General features: G+C 44.7%; 1 protein-coding gene across 10 annotated transcripts in view; it reads right to left on the bottom strand.

Annotated features, from left to right (window-relative positions):
* Positions 1 to 24,736, bottom strand: part of LOC121543544 (myotubularin-related protein 5-like) — a 71,362-nt gene that overhangs the window by 8,044 nt on the left and 38,582 nt on the right. For 5 of the 10 annotated variants that reach the window (XM_045208887.1, XM_045208890.1, XM_045208892.1 and 2 more), the window contains 28 exons: positions 24,040 to 24,145; positions 21,959 to 22,091; positions 21,585 to 21,708; positions 20,437 to 20,550; positions 17,634 to 17,711; positions 17,240 to 17,353; positions 16,875 to 17,003; positions 16,678 to 16,776; positions 15,409 to 15,619; positions 14,838 to 14,950; positions 14,439 to 14,588; positions 13,907 to 13,975; positions 13,628 to 13,786; positions 13,138 to 13,430; positions 12,729 to 12,901; positions 12,376 to 12,449; positions 8,867 to 9,059; positions 8,657 to 8,784; positions 8,269 to 8,444; positions 6,773 to 6,909; positions 6,013 to 6,220; positions 5,172 to 5,368; positions 4,717 to 4,854; positions 2,935 to 3,030; positions 2,521 to 2,595; positions 799 to 971; positions 492 to 668; positions 231 to 332 (listed from right to left, as the gene is read on the bottom strand). In XM_045208887.1, the coding sequence (XP_045064822.1) occupies positions 231 to 332; positions 492 to 668; positions 799 to 971; positions 2,521 to 2,595; positions 2,935 to 3,030; positions 4,717 to 4,854; positions 5,172 to 5,368; positions 6,013 to 6,220; positions 6,773 to 6,909; positions 8,269 to 8,444; positions 8,657 to 8,784; positions 8,867 to 9,059; positions 12,376 to 12,449; positions 12,729 to 12,901; positions 13,138 to 13,430; positions 13,628 to 13,786; positions 13,907 to 13,975; positions 14,439 to 14,588; positions 14,838 to 14,950; positions 15,409 to 15,619; positions 16,678 to 16,776; positions 16,875 to 17,003; positions 17,240 to 17,353; positions 17,634 to 17,711; positions 20,437 to 20,550; positions 21,585 to 21,708; positions 21,959 to 22,091; positions 24,040 to 24,145 (3,939 nt within the window). The remainder of the gene's footprint in view (positions 1 to 230; positions 333 to 491; positions 669 to 798; positions 972 to 2,520; positions 2,596 to 2,934; positions 3,031 to 4,716; positions 4,855 to 5,171; positions 5,369 to 6,012; positions 6,221 to 6,772; positions 6,910 to 8,268; positions 8,445 to 8,656; positions 8,785 to 8,866; positions 9,060 to 12,375; positions 12,450 to 12,728; positions 12,902 to 13,137; positions 13,431 to 13,627; positions 13,787 to 13,906; positions 13,976 to 14,438; positions 14,589 to 14,837; positions 14,951 to 15,408; positions 15,620 to 16,677; positions 16,777 to 16,874; positions 17,004 to 17,239; positions 17,354 to 17,633; positions 17,712 to 20,436; positions 20,551 to 21,584; positions 21,709 to 21,958; positions 22,092 to 24,039; positions 24,146 to 24,736) is intronic. The other 5 variants (XM_045208889.1, XM_045208894.1, XM_045208888.1 and 2 more) reach the window with 4 other exon arrangements.

The raw sequence follows: 24,736 nt of genomic DNA, 5'->3' as shown, positions 1-24,736 counted from the left end.
AGAATCGGTGCGATAGTCAGATAGGATGACTGTAATTTATAGGTTACCTAAACAGCAGAGTGAGGAGACAGAGAGACAAGCAGGCAGTCAGACAGACCGTTAGCACAGGCAGAGACAGGGTTGAGACAATGCATCACATATATACACACAAGGTGACCTACATTAGCTGTGAGAGGTGTGTGTGTTTGCATTGTGAGTATGTTTAGTGAGTTAGTGTGTTGATGTCATACCTGAGTAGTAACGTCCCAGCCGTCCTCCAGACTGACCATGACTGACGAGCCTGTATCTAACAACTCTACCACCAGGACAGACACCTGCAGAACCCTGTGGAGCTGGACACACACGGCATGATAAGCACACTTAAAATCATACACACATTGCAATGAACACACGTAAACCAAATGCATCCATAGGACTCGCTCTCTCACAATACATACACTTTTACAGTTGCACACGCTAACACACACACACTGTATGAATGAGAGCATTACCAGGCACATCCATTCGGACTCCTCCAGGCAGCGGTGGAAGGTCATGCTGGATTCAGAGGTGGCTGAGCTGGGAACACAGGCCTTCATCAGCTTCTTAAAGCTGTTCTTCACCTGCCGCACGTCGCACACCTCGATGGGCACCACCTCCCACTGCTGGAACGAGTCCTGCTTCCCACCCTTTTGACATGGGACAAACAGGGGTCAAGGTTCAATGACACAAAGACCTCCAAAGACTTCTGGGATATTGAGTCTTTATCGATGTTAAATCAGTAGACAGTCTAGTGTAGTATTGTGTATTGGCAGTTACCTTGAGCTGTGTCTTGTCTCCGATGATGTAGAGGTAGGCCCTCTGCTGTCTGAGGAACAGGGCCTCGCTGGGGCCCCCGTTGGGCTGGGGAGACTCCTTACTGGACAGCCTGTTCCCCACTTCTGGGTTGTAGGCACTCAGACGCCCACTGCCCCGGATACTGCCCCACTTCCCTGGAGCACACATATACAGGTAGAGGGTTTAGAGGGGGTTATCACACACATACAGGTAGAGGTTTTAGAGGGGGTTATCACACATATACAGGTAGAGGTTTTAGAGGGGGTTATCACACATATACAGGTAGAGGTTTTAGAGGGGGTTATCACACATATACAGGTAGAGGTTTTAGAGGGGGTTATCACACATATACAGGTAGAGGTTTTAGAGGGGGTTATTACACACATACAGGTAGAGGTTTTAAATGGAGTTATCACACACATACAGGTAGAGGTTTTAAAGGGGGTTATCACACATATACAGGTAGAGGTTTTAGAGGGGGTTATCACACACATACAGGTAGAGGTTTTAAATGGAGTTATCACACACATACAGGTAGAGGTTTTAGAGGGGGTTATCACACACATACAGGTAGAGGTTTTAGAGGGGGTTATCACACACATACAGGTAGAGGTTTTAAATGGAGTTCACACACACATACAGGTAGAGGTTTTAGAGGGGGTTATCACACACATACAGGTAGAGGTTTTAAATGGAGTTATCACACACATACAGGTAGAGGTTTTAGAGGGGGTTATCACACACATACAGGTAGAGGTTTTAAATGGAGTTATCACACACATACAGGTAGAGGTTTTAAAGGGGGTTATCACACATATACAGGTAGAGGTTTTAAATGGAGTTATCACACACATACAGGTAGAGGTTTTAAAGGGGGTTATCACACACATAGATGTAGAGGTTTTAAAGGGGGTTATCACACACATAGATGTAGAGGTTTTAAAGGGGGTTATCATACACATAGATGTAGAGGTTTTAAATGGGGTTATCACACACACAGGTAGAGGTTTTAGAGGGGGTTATCACACACATACAGGTAGAGGTTTTAAAGGGGGTTATCACACACATACAGGTAGAGGTTTTAAAGGGGGTTATCACACACATAGATGTAGAGGTTATCACACACATACAGTATACATTCTCCAATCCTCTCTCCAAATCTGCCATTATCAACACACACACAAGCCATATATGCAGTGGCACATACATTCATTGTACTTCATACCACTAGACTAACTGAAAGCCATGCTGATAAGAGTTACCTAAGGTAGAAATAATTGAACAACTACTATAGTAAGATTGATCAAATTTGCTAAATAGTCTATGTGAAAATGATGCTCCAAACCAAACAACGCTGGAAAAACATGAGTCATCAGACCACTCACAGCACACAGTAGTAATCAAACACAGAACAGAAACATGGACAAACACGAGGATCTGCAGCAGAGTGTGTGTAGAGTCGACGGCCCACTAGAACAGCATGCAAACAGACGCCTTGAAAGAAGAAGAGAAGCTCTCCATCAAAGAGATTGGACAACAAAAAGTTAGTCCTGAGAGAGAGAGACACACACACACACACACACTAGGACATCACAGGGGAAAAAAGGACTGACGGACGGGGGCGCCAGCCAACGCAGACAGACCGTCACTGTTAAGAGACCTGATTGGTTAGATTGGGGAGACAGTGGTCGGTGCATACTGTACCTCCAGGGGGGTTTCTGGCCTTGCCTGAAACTCTGGGCTGAGAGAGGGAGATGACCCTCGCCCTTTGACCCAGAGCTGAGGTCAAATGACACAGAGATGATGCCCGTTAACCAACACCATAGACCATAGGGAGAGATGGTTTCACACAGCTATACATACACACAGGCCCAAATGTGGATAAGCTATGGAGATGGGTTATTATTAAGGTAACATAACCACCATTCCTCTTTGGGTTAAAACACACTCGCATGTCAATTACTTCCAGTAAACATTCCTTGGCAGTTAATTGTAGGGCAAGCCACAATACAATCCCAAACCTATAAATATGAGACATTCCTTGAAAAGGAAGTTTCAATGAACTAATTGATGCAAGGAACACAACCACATACACACAAAGTAAAACCATTATCTCACCTCCGCGGCTGAAGGTTCCAGGTATGTCCTCCTTGCCTCCCATCACCTGTTTCATCAGAGCTCCGATCTTAGGCTGCCTCAGCTTATCTGACGAGTCTGGAGATAGACACAAGCAAAAGGTCACAAACTCTGGCTTAAGAGAGGGTGTGTGTTTGGTGTGTGTTTCAGGGTTTCCGTTAGGAAAATGTGTCCCCCGGACATTTGATCGACAGCATTTTAAATTTACCAACATTTTATTTGAGAAATTTACCAGACCTATATGCGTTGGGTGCGTAACCTGATTAGGGTGTCCACCCACGCTGCTCAGAATGACTGAAATCCCATTTAGTTTATGGTAATGCCTTTAACAGAATATGCAACTCGAGGATGCAGCGGCGTGCGTCCTTCCGAGTTCCAAAGCGCACTTTGAAGATGTTAGAATAACTGTCCTCATTTACTTTTCCTCAGCCAACAAGACGAGTAACGAACAGGAAAATCACTAGCCTGTGTCAATCTACTGTCCCCCATTGTAGAAAAGTTGACCTATTCTATTGGTCAGCTTGTTGCTCTGTGTGAGAAAGAAATGGCCGATTCCAAACTGACTCTGGGACAGTTCTGGGACGATAGATCCCAAATTCATACAACCAGTACATCAAAATAACTTTAAAAAGCATTGAGGCTCATGCACCGAACAAAACGCTTAAAATGTTGATAAACTATTATTTATTCACATTATAAGCGCAGCAATGCGCACACGGCAGTTATAGGCTACTCGCTAATGCTCGTTCTATAATGCAATTAGCGGGAAAACACAGTTGCCGAAAGTGCACTGCAGATGCAAGCGGATTCATGTGACAGAGATTACAATATCCATTAGAAATGTAGAAAGATCGGAGATCTAAAGATGCAACAACTAGCATGGATTGCTAATATGACTAGGATTGTGTTTTTGGCTACTGGACAATGAAAGAAAGTTGATTTGAAAACCAATAGAACATGAGAAAATGTGGATACTTGTTTCATTGGCATATGGACATTTTTATAAAATAAATGTCTCCACGTTTATAGAAACAGATTTTGGCTCAGCTACATTGAAACAAGGCAAGACATGCCTCATAATGAAGTAAAACGTTGAGGTTTCACACAATTAAGTATATGTTTTTAAAATGCATACCATCTCCAGCTCACATTGCAAAGTGGTGTGACCTGCTGAACCATGCCTACCGTTGCCTAAGCACATGAATGGCGAATGGGAAGCATTCAATTACCAGTTGAGAAAAAAAATTTAGCTATTTTTAAATGGTGGCTATCAAAACTGTTTTTAACACGCGATTGTATTTAGAATTGTTGTGCAATGATTGGGCTTATAAAATCACGTTTCACTCCAGCAGCAACAGGAGCTGTAGCAGCACTGTCTTACAGATTTTCCTCTAAAAAATATGCTCTGTATTCTATGTGCGTGTGATAAATAAGAAACATAACAACTAATGAAAATACACACATGCCAATTTAATTCCACTAAATTAGGCTAATTAACCTATAGACCGATAAGCATGACCGGTCAAATGTATTTCCATCGACTGGTATTTCCAGCAATGAATAGGCTAAAAAGCATTATTTTGAAATGGGATTATAAAAAAAAAAATTTGGGGGGGGGACAATTTACCAGTGCCAATTTTATTCATTGGCTTGTCATTAAAAGAAAAATTGGGCCAAAAGCCGGCTATTACCGGCTAACGGAAACCCTGATGTGTGTGTGTCCTACCTGATGTGTGTGTGTCCTACCTGATGTGTGTGTCCTACCTGAGATACTCATGTGAGTGGAGGTGAAGCCGCTGAGTGTGTTCCTGCCGCTGGGCTCACTGTAGGAGGGCATGGAGCTGATGATCGCCTGCATGTACTTCTCCTGCTCCAGGCTGGTCGAGTCTGCCTGGGAGGGGCCTGGGGAAGGGTCACAACTGTCAATCACCACTGGTTTATGCAGCTTTGCATGCTGGGTATAAAATGCTGAATACTAAAAAATGCTGCTCAAGCTGTAAGGGGCATGCGCTGTGCATTTCAATGCACCTAAAGTGTTTGTCTATTTGCTCATTGTTTCTGATGAGCTGAGACTTTCTCGATCACATTCTTATACTTTTCCATAAAATTGCTACTGATATAGCTAGCTTTGGAGTGTTTTTGAGTGTTTTATTATTCCTAAACAAAGCTCAACATTCCCTTAAAGACACCACCTAACTAACTTTTAGTACGCGTCGTACCGGCGCTGGGGGCATTGGGGGACTTGAAGAAGCCCACCACTCCCTTAGCATGGAGGCCTGCAGAGCGCAGCAGCACAGCCTTGGTGCGAGAGTTCCTCCAGCACACCACAGGGAAACGGTTCTGTCTGTAGCAGCGGGAGATGCGCTGGATGGTGGAGTCTGGGATGCTCTGGGGCACGATCAACAGGCCGGGGTAACTGGTAACACACAGACAGACAAAGAGAGAGAGAGACAGAGAAAGACAGAGAGAGACAGAGAGAGTTAGGGTTGAGAAGACATTCTGTTCATGTCACTGCAGAATGTCATGACCACAAGATAATGTCATGTGTTTAAATATAGTTTGTTCATTGGCCCACTCTGCATATCAAGTTGCATCAAAGTAAAACGACTGAATGTTTATTTATATAAATGTCAAGATCAAACGTGTACTTGAATCAAGAAGCCACTCAACCTGAATGCAGTGCTTAGAGACTAAACTCAGAAAGTTACTTACTTGAAACACGGTCCGTATACGGTTTGACCATAAACCTACCACATGCAATTGAGATTCCCTAAAAATACACCACTTCGATACAGCTACCACTGGAAGTTACTTTTTCATAGCAGGTTAGGAGAACTTACGTCTGCTAAATGATGTAAATGTAAACTTACGCAGCAGGTTAGGAGAATTAGGTTCAGGTTAAGAAAATGGTTAGGGAAAATGCTCTCCTAACCTGCTACAAAAAGTAACTTCTAGTCGTAGCTGTATCTAAGTGGCGTGTTTTTAGGGAGTCCCACATGAGATTTGACTGTGAACCTGTCGTAAAAACATGATCCATCTGCGGTTGGACCGTGAACTTACCTCTTGCAGACGGTGTACATGCGGTTGACGGTGGAGATGCGGAAGGGCTCATTCTTGGAGCGTGTCAGGCTGTTACTGAGCGTGCCCAGTCCTAGCCGCTGGTAGTCCCGGCAACAGGCGCGCTCCACCACGTTGCTCATGGTCTGTCTGTCCGAGGAGCGGATGGTGGAAGAGAGGGTGAGGGAGCCCTGGTCCAACTCCTCTGAGACTTTAGCAGAGACATACAGTCAGACACAGTGTACACTGACCTACTACATCAGGTCAAACACTGACCTACTACATCAGGTCAAACACTGACCTACTACATCAGGTCAAACACTGACCATACTACATCAGGTCAAACACTGACCTACTACATCAGGTCAAACACTGACCTACTACATCAGGTCAAACACTGACCTACTACATCAGGTCAAACACTGACCTACTACATCAGGTCAAACACTGACCTACTACATCAGGTCAAACACTGACCTACTACATCAGGTCAAACACTGACCTACTACATCAGGTCAAACACTGACCTACTACATCAGGTCAAACACTGACCATACTACATCAGGTCAAACACTGACCATACTACATCAGGTCAAACACTGACCATACTACATCAGACCATTCAACATTTTAATTGCTGAAAGTTAACACTCAAGACTTTGACATAAAACATGTATTTATGTGAATGGGTGCGTGGATCTCAATTCAAAATGCCGCCCTAAACCTTGACGATGCTACTTGAGTTGTCAACACCATGGCCTACCTGAGATCTCATCCTCGTCCAGCTCTGACTGTTGGCTGCTCCTGTTCTCCCAGGTGGGAGGTGAGTATTTCTTCCGGGTCACATACTGTCGACCGATCGTCCTCTTGGCGCTCTTCACCAGGTTTTTGGAAAGTGTTCTTAGGAAGGGTGGAGGGGTGAGGAGGTGAGAGGAGGAGGAGAGAGGGAAGAGAGGGTTCAAAACATAGTTAACTTAAGACCACAGCAAAACACACAGAGGGGCAGTTAAAGCAAAACTTAATGACGTCTACTTCCTGGGTCATATTAATTTGGGCACACCGTAGCGAAACACTTTGCAACAGAAAATGAAAACAAGCATTTCTTATTGAACAAGTTTAAATAGCACCTCCCTGTTTCGGCCCATTTGCTTCCATTTCATGTCAAGTGAATACAACCCTGGTTAGAAATGTAAAGGTACAAATGCACCGAGTGGGTACTTAGAAGTTTAATTAACCGGTTCATTAAATCCAAGGCACATCCCTAAAGCAGACTCGGTGGTAGTCTGTATGCATAATTAAAGTCCATGAATGCATTAAAAGACTGCTAGCAGAGCCTGCTCACTGCTGCAGGGGGTTTGGGCCCGCATTGTCGTGAGGTTAATATCAGTGAATGAATGGAGTGTTTTAGTGGCGTGACGACTTGGGGAGGAGATGGAAACACCAGGGACAAACATGGAGGAGCCGTCACTGTTTCCACTGCTGCATTATTCAACAGCTGTGAGAGTGAGTGAGTGAGTGAGTGAGTGAGTGAGTGAGTGAGTGAGTGAGTGAGTGAGTGAGTGAGTGAGTGAGTGCGAGCGAGCTCTGGGGGTCTACTGGCAGTGACAGTGGATAGAATAGAGTGTAGGATGTGAAGCTGCATTCCTCTGTACTTATCCCTGCCTAGAATAAGTCAGTGAGCAGCCAGCAGAACTAAACAGTGCATGCTACATGGACCATTGGTGGTTACACATGAACAAGGGCTCACACACACTCAAACATTTACACTCGCAAGCAAAAAGTCTATACATCCAGTTGTATTAATATAATCACAGCAAACACTGACTTTAAATCAGACGTCAAATAAAAAAAAGGTTTTGATATATTCTGTAAGCTGTCAGGACGGCTATGAAATGTAGTGCAATAATGTAGACTACTATATCTCCAGAGGGTGCTGCTTGGGGCAGGCCGTATATTCAGCTCATTTTACAGAGCTGGGGTGTTATCTGTGACCCACATTTTTTAGTGAGTTACTGCTTTTTAATTGGATGTTCTGTACTTGACCTGGAGGATGTGAGAGGTGTGAAATGTCTTACAGATTTACACTTTCTCATTACTAATGATCTGCCGACAAAACTGGAACAGTCCTGAAGTTTTATACAATGCTGATGTGTGTCGAAATGTGCATGTTTGGCGTGTGCATGCCCTTACTGTTTCTTTTTAGGGTTGTTTTGGTTCTTGTGGTTGACGTGAGTGTGTATTATCTCGGTCTTGTCTTACTTTATTGACTGGTTCTTGTCCTTGGTCTTGTGTTCGACCAACGTCTTGCCACTCTGGCCCATGGTGAAGGCGAAGGTTCCCTGGACGTGCTGGGGGTAGCGGAGCTTGTGCATGTGCTTCCGGAACACCTCGGCCAGGTCCGACGCCACCTCCTCATCAAACGCTATCTTCAGCAGCTACAGGAGGAGAAGAGAGATATTAGGAGGAGTGTCTGAGAGAGACATGTTCTGTCAAATTTTTTATGGAGAGAGTTACGATGCAGAAGGAGAGCAGGGGAAGGAGAGGGGGGGTAGAAGCTATAAAGGGGGCCTGGTGTTTAGGCAGTAGGTAAGGCAGACATTCTGGGGTGATGGAAATGAGGGTGGCAGGCAGGAGGGTAGAGGTGTACCTGGAAAGTGCAGGAACGTAGCTGCAGACCCTCCTGTATGAACTGGTCCATGGACAGACTGACAGAGATCCTCTTCTCCTTAGTCAGGGAGGCGATGGGGAACGACCGAGTCACCACCTGCTCACCCACTGCACAGCAACAACACTCAGGGTTAGCGAGAAAAGTGTGTGTGTGTGTTACTGCTAACGTGTGTTTTCAACACCCTCTTACCCAGCGGGTCGTTGGGCGTGCCCTTGAAGATGAGGCGGTAGGTGGTGAGGAAGATGGCCCCCTCAGCAGGGAGGAGGGGTGGACCCCCCATGGCCCCCGTGGCCTCCTCCCGGCCGTCTGAGATCAGGTGCACCCGCATGCCGTCCATCACCAGCTCCTCCCCCGCAAGAAGAATGGGCCTCAGAAGCTTGGGCTGCAGCACGGAGAGAGGGAGGAGTGAAGGAGAGAAGAGGAAAGGGGGAAGAGATTGGGGACAAGAAGAGAGGGGGGGCAGAGGAAGATAAGGAAGAGGTAGATGTGGGGTATAGAAATGAGAAGAGTTGATAATTGATGGAAGGAGAAGAGTAAGCAGATTGAGTAGAAGGACAAGGTAGGTAAAGATGAGGGGGAAAGAGAAACAGTAGAAGAGCTGTTAGTGCTTTATGTCCAACAGAACTCAAATGTATAAGCCATCCTTACATTGGTGCTTCTATATTTCAAAACAAACTAGAGCAAATTCACCACAAAAAAATGGCACACATCAATCCAGATAGCATGCTGAAGCATAAATTTATCACACGACACATATCGAAATGGAGACATTCGCTTGCAATTTGTTATTTTTGTTAAATGTTACATAACATAAACGGTTTGCCTAAATCTTCAATTGGCTGGTGGGATCTTGGCAAAGACAACCCTGAGGCTCAACAAGTAAAACAAGCAGAAGGGAAAATACAACACATTTACAGTGAGGGAAAAAAGTATTTGATCCCCTGCTGATTTTGTACATTTGCCCACTGACAAAGACATGATCAGTCTATAGTTTTAATGGTAGGTTTATTTGAACAGTGAGAGACAGAATAACAACAAAAAAATCCAGAAAAACGCATGTCAAAAATGTTTTAAATTGATTTGCATTTTAATGAGGGAAATAAGTATTTGACCCCTCTGCAAAACATGACTTAGTACTTGGTGGCAAAACCCTTGTTGGCAATCACAGAGGTCAGATGTTTCTTGTAGTTGGCCACCAGGTTTGCACACATCTCAGGAGGGATTTTGTCCCACTCCTCTTTGCAGATCTTCTCCAAGTCATTAAGGTTTCGAGGCTGACATTTGGCAACTCGAACCTTCAGCTCCCTCCACAGATTTTCAATGGGATTAAGGTCTGGAGACTGGCTAGGCCACTCCAGGACCTTAATGTGCCTCTTCTTGAGCCACTCCTTTGTTGCCTTGGCCGTGTGTTTTGGGTCATTGTCATGCTGGAATACCTATCCACAACCCATTTTCAAATGCCCTGGCTGAGGGAAGGAGGTTCTCACCCAAGATTCTCGCCCCGTCCATCGTCCCTTTGATGCGGTGAAGTTGTCCTGTCCCCTTAGCAGGAAAACACCCCCGAAGCATAATGTTTCCACCTCCATGTTTGACGGTGGGGATGGAGTTCTTGGGGTCATAGGCAGCATTCCTCCTCCTCCAAACACGGCGAGTTGAGTTGATGCCAAAGAGCTCCATTTTGGTCTCATCTGACCACAACACTTTCACCCAGTTCTTCTCTGAATCATTCAGATGTTCATTGGCAAACGTCAGACGGGCCTGTATAAGTGCTTTTTTGAGCAGGGGGACCTTGCGGGAGCTGCAGGATTTCAGTCCTTCACGGCGTAGTGTGTTACCAATTGTTTTCTTGGTGACTATGGTCCCAGCTGCCTTGAGATCATTGACAAGATCCTCCCGTGTAGTTCTGGGCTGATTCCTCACCGTTCTCATGATTATTTCAACTCCACGAGGTGAGATCTTGCATGGAGCCCCAGGCCGAGGGAGATTGACAGTTATTTTGTGTTTCTTCCATTTGCGAATAATTGCACCAACTGTTGTCACCTTCTCACTAAGCTGCTTGGCGATGGTCTTGTAGCCCATTCCAGCCTTGTGTAGGTCTACAATCTTGTCCCTGACTTCCTTGGAGAGCTCTTTGGTCTTGGCCATGGTGGAGAGTTTGGAATCTGATTGATTGATTGCTTCTGTGGACAGGTGTCTTTTATACAGGTAACAAACTGAGATTAGGAGCACTCCCTTTAAGAGTGTGCTCCTAATCTCAGCTCGTTACCTGTATAAAAGACACCTGGGAGCCAGAAATCTTTCTGAGAGGGGGTCAAATACTTATTTCCCTCATTAAAATGCAAATCAATTTATAACATTTTTGATTTTTTGGTTGTTATTCTGTCTCTCACTGTTCAAATAAACCTACCATTGAAATGATAGACTGATCATTGCTTTGTCAGTGGGCAAACGTACAAAATCAGCAGGGGATCAAATACTTTTTTCCCTCACTGTACGTGGTTATGTTTATAAAGTTCGATATGAAACTATTGAAATCTCTTAAGACCGGTATCATATTATGGCAATTTTGAGTGGTTTAGAGTTTTCCCCTTAGAAAGAGGTAATATGTTTACAACCATTTGTATATTTCCTCAAATTTTTCTCATAAAATCATCTAAAAGCATCCTTGAGAGGTATTCAAAGTATGAAGAGTGGCAGGTCTAGTTTCTGTCAAAGACCAATAGACCATCTGGCTCAGAGCATTGACATCATTTCCTGTCCCCAGCAACACTGGAGAGGCCTACGCTGGGGCAACTACACCAAACAGAGCAGCTCCACTCATAATAGAAAATTAATTAAGGCACTCGTTTTGTAACCCATTTCAAATTCTGTTGTGCAACACCTGACGCCCTGGGTGCAGCTCCTTCGGAGGGTTTAACTGGAATTCATATGATCTGAATGCTCACGCAGAAAAAACAGAGAGCATTCTGGGAGGTGGGATCAGGTCAAATGTGAGGCGCTCTCTGAGGTATTATAAGATGGGATAAACACAGAAAACTCACAAAAGGTGAGATTTAATTGGACTGATATCTGATACAGGGCATCCCTGAGCTCTTGGTTGATGCATATGCTTGGACACTGCTAAGTTTCCATTAACACAACAGATATGCAGATGATGCCATGCTAAGCTACCATCCCTCTCCAACTGCTGGCAGAACACTCCACAGAACAACCAGACCAAACTACACCCTTCTGTCTGAAGGCACAAGAGTCAGTGACGCAAGCTGTAGTCAACCAGGTCACCTAGAACAACAACCTCCAGCATGCACTGCTCAGGCTGTAGTCATCTACCAGGTTCACGTTCAGTAGGCACCAACTGGAGAAAATGCAATGAAAACAGAAAATCAACGTTCTTCTTCGTATTGGACAAAGTCAGATAGTACCTATTCCTTTTCCAAAAAAAATATCCCATTTAGTTCCAACTGAACGAGACCCCAGCTTCTGAGAGGAGGGGAACTACATCACCCAGCATGCACTGCTTAGGCATAGTAGTGTGAGTCACACATGGTGCTGTTGCTGGGACAGACGTACCTGCCGTGGGCGTGGCACTGTGACACTGAGCTGCAGAGATTGGTGGAGAGGGGGTTGGGCGGGGCTGGCCTGGGGCGGGGCTCTGCGTGGTGTTTGTCCAGCGTAATGTAAAATAAGGAATTGGTTACCTTTTGGATCGGTGGCAGTCGCTTACTCTCCCTGTGGACTGCATCCAGCGTCTCTATGTGCATCTGAACGATGTCTGTGGAGCAACACAGGAGGGGGAGAGAAAAACTAATTAACACTCACTCCTAATACACAATTTGAACTGTCTAGAAAACCTGGGTCATATTCATTTGGGCACACAGTAGCAAAACGCTTTGCGACGGAAAACTAAAACAAGTGTTTCTTATTGGACAAGTTCAGGGAATCCCTCCCTGTCAGTCCGTTTTCTTCCATTTAGTGCCTAATGAATACAACAATGATCTGTCAAGAAAAGTTCACAACATGAGCACCGAAAACACAAAATGGAGATTCCTACCTGGTATCATGGTGTGTAGTGCCTTGAGGTGCTCGTTGGTCACCCCACTCTCGTTACACACTTTGTCTACGAAGCGATTGATAAAGCGTACCACGGAGTTGGCCACGTCAGAGCTCTCAGCGTCCTCAAAGCCGCTTTCTGTGTCGTAGCTCTCCGCCATGCTGCCAGCAATGCTAAAAAAAAAAAAAAAAAAGGCATCTTAGGAATGACCAATATGAGCTTCAACTTCAAAGTTAAAGTCTTATCCCTAGGCATCATTTTGTTGCTGGTTCCATTGTAAGATGTTACAAAGCTGCCCACAGTTTGATAAGCTGTTTCTAACATGTGATGAAGCTGTTGGGTGTGCTTGTTTGTCTGTGTGCCTCCCTGTTGTCGTGTGTGTGTGCGCGCGTGTGTGTGTCCCCCTCACCTGTTGGTGTACCTGTTGGTGACGTAGCTGTTGCTAACACTCTCCACGTCCCCAATCCCGGACCTGTTGAGCAGGCGGTTCTTGCTGGTGTCCAGGGGCAGTAGCAGGTAGGACATGCGGTTGGCGTAGTGGATGGCCTGGCTGAACACCGTGCTCTCCTCCTTCTGCACGCGCTCACTCTGCTGCTCCTTGTTGAGCGTGGGCCACAGCCTGCTCTGCTCTGACGCCAACTCCAGAGCACCCAGCAGCTCCTGACCTCCTGCTGCTGGACCAGACTCCTGCTGACCGTGGGACTGGAAGGGGAAAAGTCAGATGGGGTCAATGTAAGAATGTACTCCAAGGACTAAGTAATATTATCAAGGAAAAGGCCTCGGTTATGTTTTTATTGCTGTGTTTGATACTAATATACAGGAGTATTAGCTTAAAAACAGTTGCATCTATAAGCTTAAAAAGGTTCTGCTTGTTCTGAAGTTTTAGGGTCTGTTCTTACAGGGGTGGGCTGCTCCCCCTCGTCTACCTCCAGATACAGGGCTCTGATGTGGTTCTGGACATCACTGTAGAACATGGCCTCCCAGAACTGCATGTTGGTCCACACCATGTGCTCCTGCACACAGCTGTAGGCAAACTGGGTGATGCCCGCGCCTAGTTTCTGCCAGACACAAACACACAGCCACACAGAAGCTTTAGAAACAGACCACTTTGAGGACAATTATTTGTTTCTTCGTGTTGAATAAGGATTGTTTGTGTTTGTGACGTTTTGTAGACTTACTCTGCAGAAGGCCGTGACCAGGGGAAGGAGGACGGCTGCGATACCGTGTTCATCCATGTGGGAGCAGTCCTGAGTAGAAAGAGAATAGAGGTCAATGTCAGCCATGCAAACAACACAGATTAGGCTACATTATTCAGTGTATGATAATGTGAAAATATAAAAGCCTCCATAGCAGTGCAAAAATAGGTAGCCTTGTACTGTTTTGAAAAAGTCCCAAGGAGTTAGTTATTGCTTTCTGAACTCCTTCAATACAGCCGCTCTATGTAATGAACCCGATTGGAATACAATAGAACTTTGACTATTACATTTACATTACATTTTAGTCATTTAGCAGACGCTCTTATCCAGAGCGACTTACAGGTAGTGAATGCATACATGTTTTTTTATTTATTTATTTAATTTTTCATACTGGCCCCCCGTGGGGAAACGAACCCACATCCCTGCCGGCCAAACCCTCCCCTACCTTGGACCAATTGTGCGCCGCCCTGTCCTATAAGAGGACAGAGAATTTTGGGGGGGCGTCAGCATGTACCTGTAAGGTGCAGTTCATCATGCGGACGATGTAGTCAAACTGCTGGTCATCCAGCACAGCTCGGTTCTGCAGGACGTGCTGGTTGAGCTCCTGGGTCAGACACACCCTGGCCGCCCGGCCCTTCAGCGCCCGCAGTACCGCTGGCATCAGCTAGGGGTGGGGGCGCAGCACAGGACAACAATATTAGGAGATGCCAACTTTAGGAAGATTTTATGGTTAGGTGTTATGTGCAGGAACTTCATTTTGCTTTTATAAAAAATTACTAGACTATCATGTAGGTCAAACCTCTAAACTAGCTATAAATCAGCTATAAATTCTTAACATCTAAGGAGTTTCAAACAACTTTTATCATTCCAAAATGGCCGAGCACAGAGATGCTGTTGTGGCCTTGTCTCTCACCTTCTTTGCCTCCAGCATCTTGTTGTCAAATATGTAAGTAATGCAGTTCCTGACCACCTCCAGCCTGCGAGCACTGTTAGCCAGGACATGACCATGCCTGTCCACGATGTCTCCTGGAGGAGCAACACGACTCAGGGGTTATTACATCACACTCATCAGTCTACACTGAATCTACACCGAATACAGCTCAATTAAACCCCATGCTGAGATAGATGGGTCACAGAGAGGTTGTCCTAACACAGAGGACTGTCTGGTGGACCGGAGGACAGTCTGGTAGACCGGAGGACAGTCTGGTGGACTGCAGAAATAACTGTCTGGTCGTCTGCTGGACTGTGTGTCTGGATCAGCCTCTTTAGACCAGACATCAAGCCAATCCATCAGACACAATCTCATGTTGGCATCTCTGCTAACTTCTAACCCACAACCCAAAAGGAATGTCTGCATCAGTCTTTCAACTGTCCATTCACTGGATCTATTTAATCCCACCATCCCATGCCTATACCGCTCCACCCCCCACTACCCCCATCGACCCCCTCCACTCAGTCTTTCCCACCCAGCCTGGCACACTCACCCAGTGGGGGTCCTGAGGGCACCATGCCCCTGAGCTCGGCCTTGACCACGGGTGGGGCGGTCTTGAGCTTGGCGGCGGCATGGTCGATGAAGAGCTGGACCGTGACATCGTCCAGCGGGGGAAAGATGGCCAAGTTCTTGGGGTCATTGTGACCAGGGCTCTCAGCTGGCCGCTGCACCTTATGCATGGCCACGGCAGGGTACGGGTTCTCCTGGTGGGAGAGAATAAAAGGTGAGAGACCATAACGGGGGAGAAAGCGCAAAGAAATTGGTAAGTGGTCTCCTGTTATTTTAGTTACTACATTACATACAGATGGAGGATCTTAATTTGACCTATATTGTCACAGCAACAGGATTTGAACACTTAGTCCATAAAGTTACTTGATCGGTGGTTAGGCTATTAGCTGGCCAAAAGTAGGCTACATGAAAAGTGCAATAGGGCGATTCCATGCCAGCGTTGGCCGAAAATATTTTTGGTATCTCAGATTGTTCATAGAAACTTAATTGGGAGGAAGGATGTTTGATACTCTTTGTACATTGTAACACAAACCATTTTGAGAAAATCCTGAAAGTGAAAATTTCTGGCCCTTTTTAGACCTATGCATGCCTCCTGTAAGACCAATGATCCAAAAACCGTACATGATACAGACAACACCTTGTATCAACATTATACTCCTTATAGAATACTGTAAAATATGGAGTATCGATACATTCTGAAATACAATTTTACACATGAATCTATTCAACATTAAAACTATTAATATTAAAATCTCAAAAGTACCCTTTTTGATTTTGTTCATTTTTAGACATTGTTTTAAACAATATACTCTACAAGCAATGTTCCCTCAAAAGAAATTAGGCACAGAACAAATTTCAGGTCTGCTGAGCGCAACTTCTTGCGCGTGTTTACTGTGAACACTGAGGCTGTATCCGCTTCAAGTTACAGTTATAACAGTGGCCAAGTAGGCTACTGTGGCTATTTGATCATATGTAGGCCTACCAGAGTGGCTCACATTTACATTTTAGTCATTTAGCAGACGCTCTTTTCCAGAGTGACTTACAGTTAGTGAGTGCATACATTTTCATACTGGCCCCCCCGTGGGAAACAAACCCACAACCCTGGCCAATAGTGTTAAAATAACCACGTTAGTGTGGGTTTTCAGTGAATTTTACGTAAATCACGAAGCGCATCAGCATAAATTCTCTTAAGATCCTACATCTGTAAATCAAATAAATAAAATATGTTTTAATTTTTTTATGCACAACATACGTTTTTGAAGAGCTGCTCGGCCAGCTCCTTGATATGGTTCATGACTTTGTGCGGGCTGCACTCCTCCTGGCGAATACGCTCCACCTGATTGGCTATCAGCTGTAGACACAGGAAAAGAAACAGGAAGTTAGAATACTTTTTCCTTCTTTCCCACTGATTGGGAAGGTGTGTGTGTGTGTGTGGGGGGGGACACTCACGTCATCGAACAGGTCTGTGGGTCTGTAAGGCGGCCCTCTCTCCGATATGAACCCAGCGAACGCCATACCGTCCAGAACCTTCATCAGGAAGTCATCCTCAGTCAGAGCCCTCTGGCCCAGGAACGCAGCCTGGAGGAAAACACACACTCGTCAGGCCTGAGATTATTGGGTTCCACTCTAAGTGTTAGACTCAAAACAGACAGTTTGCAGGTCTGTTTAGAGCAAGATGTATCTCTCCTCCAGACAGACAAAGTGATCTATTCCATTATGTTCATAAAGGCCGTAGTTAGTTTTAGGCCAGTATGAACACAACGTAATATATCACCTTAGGAATTAGGTTCTGAGAGGTAGAGGGTGATGTGTACCTTATGGAAGCGGATGACTGGTTCAGGATGGATCCGGATGATGTGCAAACACCAGCGATAGCCATGGAACAGCTGGCCGAACAGCCACAGAAACACCGCCCGGATCTCCTTATCCTGCAACACACAGATAGGGAATTATAACATACTGAGGGGAGAGTACGGGACAGCTGGACAGTAAGCCTGGGAAAGCTCAGACATCCAGAGACCTTGCTGCTGATGGAGCGTTGCCCCAAACAAAGGGACAGGGAGTTTCTCGCAGTTACGTCATTGTCATTTAGCAGACGCTCTTATCTAGAGCGACTTTCCGTTGCGAGTGCATACATTTAAATAATTTGTTGAGTCACACACCCACATTCACACACTTTCCACAGAGGATAGAGGGGCTCTACATTACCTGGACCTTGAGTGTGGAGGGTTGTGTGGAGGAAGGGGGGAAGGCATGGTCCGCTATCTCCAGCTCTGGGTCCAACACCTACAAACACAAGATGGCAGGAGTCACATTACAACAACATGGACAGAAATATCATCTAACAGTCTTCTCATTACATCCGTTCAGTTCATCAATATTATACAGTACATAAATCCTACAGCAACTGCTGCTATATTTTGGCTTTTGGACACTGCTTCATCGGGTATCATAAATTACAATATGATGTCAGTGGCTTTTAAGAAGATGTGAATTCTTAGAAGCCCCTCTCGTAAATGAGACAGATGTGGCTTCAGACTAAGCAGCAGACCCCCATTAACTAAATTAGCTGCAGTATCTCCTATTCAAAGTCCTATTTATGTTTGGGGATTGTGAGGTGAATTCATTCAGCTAATCGTTAAGAGAGCAGCAGAGTACCTAGCTAAGCCAACATCCAACGGTTGCTACAAACTATCTCTAGAAGCATCACTGTAACAACCTTCACCCACCACCCCCCTCCACATTATTTGTTAAATCATCTAGAAAAGTTAACTATCCCTCCAGTTGCAAAACCTATCGCTTTTCACGCTCTGCAATTATCCTCTCTGTGCTGGTCTGGGTGAGGGTCACTGAGACTCAGTCCTGTTATGTTATGTGAGCTGGCTGGGGGGCTGAGGCTGGAACTGGGGCTGGGGAAATGTGTCCTTTCCCTGACAATGCAGGTCAGAACCCATCCAGACTGACAGGGCCATGGGTCCTGGAGCTGGCGCCATACGGAGACAGACAGTGCAGACAGACAAATGCAGGGCAGAATGGACCCCACAATCACACACACATTCACAAAACCACACACACACTGTGCTTCATTGGTTATGGAAGGACGCATGTGTGCATACACGTCACACAAAGTGTTTTATTGACTCAACAGAGGACTAGGACTTCCAGTGAAATGCTCCCTGCATTACAGGGCTCTGGTCCAGCCCAAGTCTCCCATTCCAGCCATGCAGGGTCACCGGGCCAGCACTACAAGTCTCTATGGCCCACACAGGTTAGGACAGAGGGAGACGGGGGAAGGAAAGAAAGGAGGACAGAACAGAGGGAAGAGAGAGAGGCCTGTATATTGTATTGTAGAATGGGTCGGGTCACATCACAGGACTGGTTGTTCTGAGATGGAACAACTTTACAGTCCCTATTACTCACCAGAGCAGGTATTGGCTGGTACCTAGCTCTTTCCACTGTTGTTCATCAAACATCAAGGAATGTTTAAACATGGTAATGAAGGACAATGAAAATGTATACTGGTTTAGGAGCAGGTCCTTTTCATTGTCCCTCTGACCAAGAGGACACTAACAGCCTAACCCTCATTCTCTCTCTCTTTAGCCTTTCCCTCCTCATTTATGTCCCTCCCTCCCTCCTCTCCAGTCTTGCCGTAACAGATTGACTAATAACCGTGCAGATTGAGTATGGCTCATGTTTCATGCCCTCCAGCCAATAGAGATCAAAGAGACCGGCCTGAGATAAAGCCCATAGGCCTCAGACAGACAGACAGACAGCCTTGGATAATTACAAAAGCATAAACACTGTATACTGTTACATGTACTAAAATATAATTTACCCCAGACTTGTGTCAGAAAACAACCACAAATGTTTTTCTTCTATAATGGTTAAGAAAAGTGCCAAAAGGCTAGTGAAATGTGCATTTTGAGCAATTCCGGTCAATGTCTATCCGGCAATATTCTGAGAAATCTATGCAAGTCCATATAAAATGTCCCTTTATCTTAAAACATACAACTTTGACTCTTATCCTGATTAAGAAATGAGGGGAGGAAGACATTTTAATCTAGGGAATAATATGTTCCCAAATATTTCTCATGTGGGACAGCATGTCAGATTCTATGATTAATCTTCTCCCTCTGGTCCAACTCTGTTAACACAAACACACACTATGTTTGGGCTGTGGGAATCAATGCCAATGTCATTCAGGCAAACAAATAACTCCTCGTTTGGCTGCAGATTGTAGTATCATTTCATTCATTGAAGCTGGGAAGATCCATTCTTTCATAATTCTTTATTGGACCTGTGCATTACAGTAAGCCCCGTCTCACCCTGGCACGTACAAACTCACACCAATTCTGAAACTAAAACAGACATATCCTCATGAAGAGTTTATGACTGCATTGTTTTTATAGTTGTCTCTCATGCGTAATTTAAATATTGTAAAATATTATATTGTTTTATAGGGGTGTGTAATGGTAATTCCGATTTCTTACAATTAGAATTTAAGATTGTGATCTCACAATGGAATTTCCCACAAACACATGATTGCTTACAATATCAAATGAGTCATTCAATAAATAACATCTCCTGCTATTTGTCAGCTGTAGCTATTGATGGGAAAGCTATGGCATGGCTCTCCTCTACTCCACGTAGGAACATGCAAACAAAAACATAAACCAGCCAGCAGATACCAATGATAAGCAGGCCCAGTCAGGAAATCTGATTCGTTTTACATAACATGGATCTTATTTGAACAATAACTACAGATGAGAAGATGAATTTCCAGATTGTGCTGGCAAAGAGTTGGTTCAGTTGGTGTGGAAGTAGTAGATCAAAGTCTCAGTGTTGTGCTGTTGTTAAACGACTATAGCTGTACATGGTTCAGGTTAATGTGGTAGTGTGAGTCCCTGTGTTGGGTTATCGTGCTGTATTGGTATTGGTGACGCTGATGTAGCTGTATGAAGTGAAGGTGTAGAAGTCTGAAGGGTGGGAGTGTTGTTGTCATGGTGGTTACCATGGAGAGGGCGGTCTGGGTCTGCTGGAGGAGGGGGTCGGGGAGCAGGGAGACGTGGACACACTCAGGGATGGTCACCGTGCCTCCGTCCAGGTCAGCGATGATCACGTCCAACTGTAGAACACAACACACAAGAGCGGCTCAGTCAGTACGATATCTCTGATAGATCTCATAAGAAAGCACTATACTGCATTCTGTAGATGACGCTAAGTATGCTGAATGATAACGGTAGTGACTGACAGCGCCACAGACACACACAAACACTTTGTCAACAGCTGTTCATTACAGCACTTTACCTACTGCAGCAGTGAAATGTACCTTTTAACAGGCAGTTGGGGTTGCCAAGGCGATAACCTCTCACTCCTGACCCCTTACACTCCATCATCAATCGATCTATCGAAGCCATGTGACTGTATAGTATACTATATTATACAGACAGGCAGTCCGTTGTTAAAGTCATTACATAACAAAGCATGGCGAGGGACCACATGTAGTTTAATGCACACTAACCTAGACCCCAGAAACAGACTAATGACTGTCTTTTCATAGTCCTAGTCCCAATTTGAAATGTATTTAGCACCTAGCCCACTGTTGCCATTTCACCTGCCTTGATTCTAAATGTATGTTGTTTATATTGTATATAATTTATAAAAAAAATTCCTCAGAGCTTTGAGATAACTAATGAAAAGCGCTATACAAACTGTATTATTAGTATTATTCATCTTAATCATTAGTTTGTCCTTAATAACAGGAAACTCTTTCAAAGTCATCCAACATTCCACGGAATATGGAAGAAAATATATTTAATTTACATGTCAGGTATACCTTGGCACGGTTTACAAAGACCGTTGTGTTAGTGCTGAGAGGAATCTAAGGCAACAGAGGTTTCCGATTGCTAGAACACAGGAGGTCTGGGTTGTGGAGTGAGATTAATTATAGATAAGGAAAGGGGGCCCAGAGAACTGACAAACACATTATATCTAGTAATCAAGATCGTACTACAGTCTGTCAAAGTATGGGGGGGCAACACAGAATGAAGAAGGTCTTTACTGTCATCAGATAGGCTTTACAGATGCATAGACCGACGAGACTATATAAACATTATATAGAAAATAAAATCAAAAGAAGTATTGTAGATTGGGACATACGGTCATGCTACCCACCAGTTCCTGGGTCTCGGAACGGAAGAAAGAATTGACCCCGATGATGAAAGGCGTGGGTGTGCTCAGCACCTCCAAGAGTTTCCCTGGCAGGATGGGGACGTACGTAAAACTGACGGGAGGGAAACAAGAGGGCATCAGATTGACCAGGAATCAGATTAGGAGACGATATGATAAGTGTGAGGAAATCATAAAATTCCCCAAACTAACAGACCACTATCTTGTTAATCAAATCCCTGTAAATTCACTACATTAAGACACCTATGAATGTATTTTACAATGAAAAACACATACAAAAACAACCACACACACACCGTCACGCACACACTCACACAGTCATGCACACACAGTCACACACCTACCTGTATTTGAGGGGGAACATGATGGCCAGTAGTGCTCTGCAGGCGTCTGTAAGTCTCTGGTAGCTGCTGGACAGGAACAGGATCTTGTGTTCCGTCAGAGCAGCACAGAACAGATACAGAACGTTCACTATACCTGAGAGAGACAACATAACAGAGGTACAGTATTCACTTTACCTGCAGGGAAAGACTGACTGTGTGGATTGTAAAGATCATCAAATGTAAGTTCTAACAAATGATCAAACATGAAGGCATAAAAGATACAGTGAGGGAAAAAAGTATTTTGATCCCCTGCTGATTTTGTACGTTTGCCCACTGACAAAGAAATGATCAGTCTATCATTTTAATGGTAGATTTATTTGAACAGTGAGAGACAGAATAACAAAAAAATCCAGAAAAACGCATGACAAAAATGTTATAAATTGATTTGCATTTTAATGAGGGAAATAAGTATTTGACCCCCTCTCAATCAGAAAGATTATGATCTTTTATACAGGTAACGAGCAGAGATTAGAAGCACACTCTTAAAGGGAGTGCTCCTAATCTCAGTTTGTTACCTGTATAAAAAGACAAATGTCCACAGAAGCAATCAATCAATCAGATTCCAAACTCTCCACCATGGCCAAGACCAAAGAGCTCTCCAAGGATGTCAGGGACAAGATTGTAGACCTACACAAGGCTGGAATGGGCTACAAGACCATCGCCAAGCAGCTTGGTGAGAAGGTGACAACAGTTGGTGCGATTATTCGCAAATGGAAGAAACACAAAAGAACTGTCAATCTCCCTCGGCCTGGGGCTCCATGCAAGATCTCACCTCGTGGAGTTGCAATGATCATGAGAACGGTGAGGAATCAGCCCAGAACTACACGGGAGGATATTGTCAATGATCTCAAGGCAGCTGGGACCATAGTCACCAATAAAACAATTGGTAACACACTACGCCGTGAAGGACTGAAATCCTGCAGCGCCCGCAAGGTCCCCCTGCTCAAGAAAGCACATATACATGCCCGTCTGAAGTTTGCCAATGAACATCTGAATGATTCAGAGGAGAACTGGGTGAAAGTGTTGTGGTCAGATGAGACCAAAATGGAGCTCTTTGGCATCAACTCAACTCGCCGTGTTTGGAGGAGGAGGAATGCTGCCTATGACCCCAAGAACACCATCCCCACCGTCAAACATGGAGGTGGAAACATTATGCTTTGGGGGTGTTTTTCTGCTAAGGGGACAGGATAACTTCACCGCATCATAGGGACGATGGACGGGCCCATGTACCGTCAAATCTTGGGTGAGAACCTCCTTCCCTCAGCCAGGGCATTGAAAATGGGTCGTGGATGGGTATTCCAGCATGACAATGACCCAAAACACACGGCCAAGGAAACAAAGGAGTGGCTCAATAAGAAGCACATTAAGCTCCTGGAGTGGCCTAGCCAGTCTCCAGACCTTAATCCCATAGAAAATCTGTGGAGGGAGCTGAAGGTTCGAGTTGCCAAACGTCAGCCTCGAAACCTTAATGACTTGGAGAAGATCTGCAAAGAGGAGTGGGACAAAATCCCTCCTGAGATGTGTGCAAACCTGGTGGCCAACTACAAGAAACGTCTGACCTCTGTGATTGCCAACAAGGGTTTTGCCACCAAGTACTAAGTCATGTTTTGCAGAGGGGTCAAATACTTATTTCCCTCATTAAAATACAAATCAATTTAACATTTTTGACATGCGTTTTTCTGGATTTTTTTGTTGTTATTCTGTCTCTCACTGTTCAAATAAACCTACCATTAAAATTATAGACTGATCATTTCTTTGTCAGTGGGCAAACGTACAAAATCAGCAGGGGATCAAATACTTTTTCCCCTCACTGTAGAACTCTACTATATACATGTAGGCGTATTTGGCCTTTTCTCCTAACTCATATCAAATATAGGCCTATGATTTGCATTCATCAAGCAATTAAACAACTGGTAAAGGTTCTCTCTCAAAGGGCAATCTTCGAGGTGAGAGAACATTGGACTCTGCGATTGGTCCATGTCACTGATCATAAGGTACCCCATTGGTCCAGGCTGAGTAAACTGCGTTGTGATTTGCCGTACCGAGCTGTCTAAAGAGATGGGCTACGCTGCTGCCGCTGACAGGGAGGGAGTCGTTGATGGGCGTCTGGATGACCTGTCGATCGCCCGCACCCAACGTTATAGTCCTCTATAGAGAGAGAGAGAGAGAAAGAGGGGGACGCATGGAAAAAGAGAACAGATGGTGTGAACGCCCTTTCTTGGAAAAATTGGGATTAGCAACTACACTTCAGCACAATCACAGAGGGTTGGAGTGTATAGAGGAGAGGAGAAATCAGAGATGGAGAGAATCACAGGGGTTTAGCAGGTACATTAGAACTACACAGTCACCGGCCATTCACAGCTGAACAGGAGAGAAGTGACCTATGCTGAACTGAGAGCCCCATAGCAATGGGTCTTACCAGATTCAATCAGCCCACTATATTAATGGACCTTTATGGGAGTCAAATACCAACGACATGCCAGATTGTCCATACAGGGACATTTCCATTGCATTTTGAGTAAGTATGGAAAGGGCAGAGTTCATATGTTTGATTGATGTTGGGGGGTCTTAACATTTGAAATGTGTTGGTTTAATCATGTCTTATTGGTTTAGCGTTACTGGATAGTTCTTACGGCCATGTGACGCAGAGGGAAGGGAAGTGAAAGACAGAATGATTTAGATTTTTTGTTGTTGATTGTAACATTCATGAAACATCTGATCTTAGTCATGTAAACTTCA

This window comes from Coregonus clupeaformis, chromosome 28, assembly GCF_020615455.1.
Source record: "Coregonus clupeaformis isolate EN_2021a chromosome 28, ASM2061545v1, whole genome shotgun sequence".
Taxonomy (NCBI): domain Eukaryota; kingdom Metazoa; phylum Chordata; class Actinopteri; order Salmoniformes; family Salmonidae; genus Coregonus; species Coregonus clupeaformis.
The sequence above is the reverse complement of the archived record's forward strand: the minus strand, read 5'-3'. Positions and strand labels throughout refer to the sequence as shown.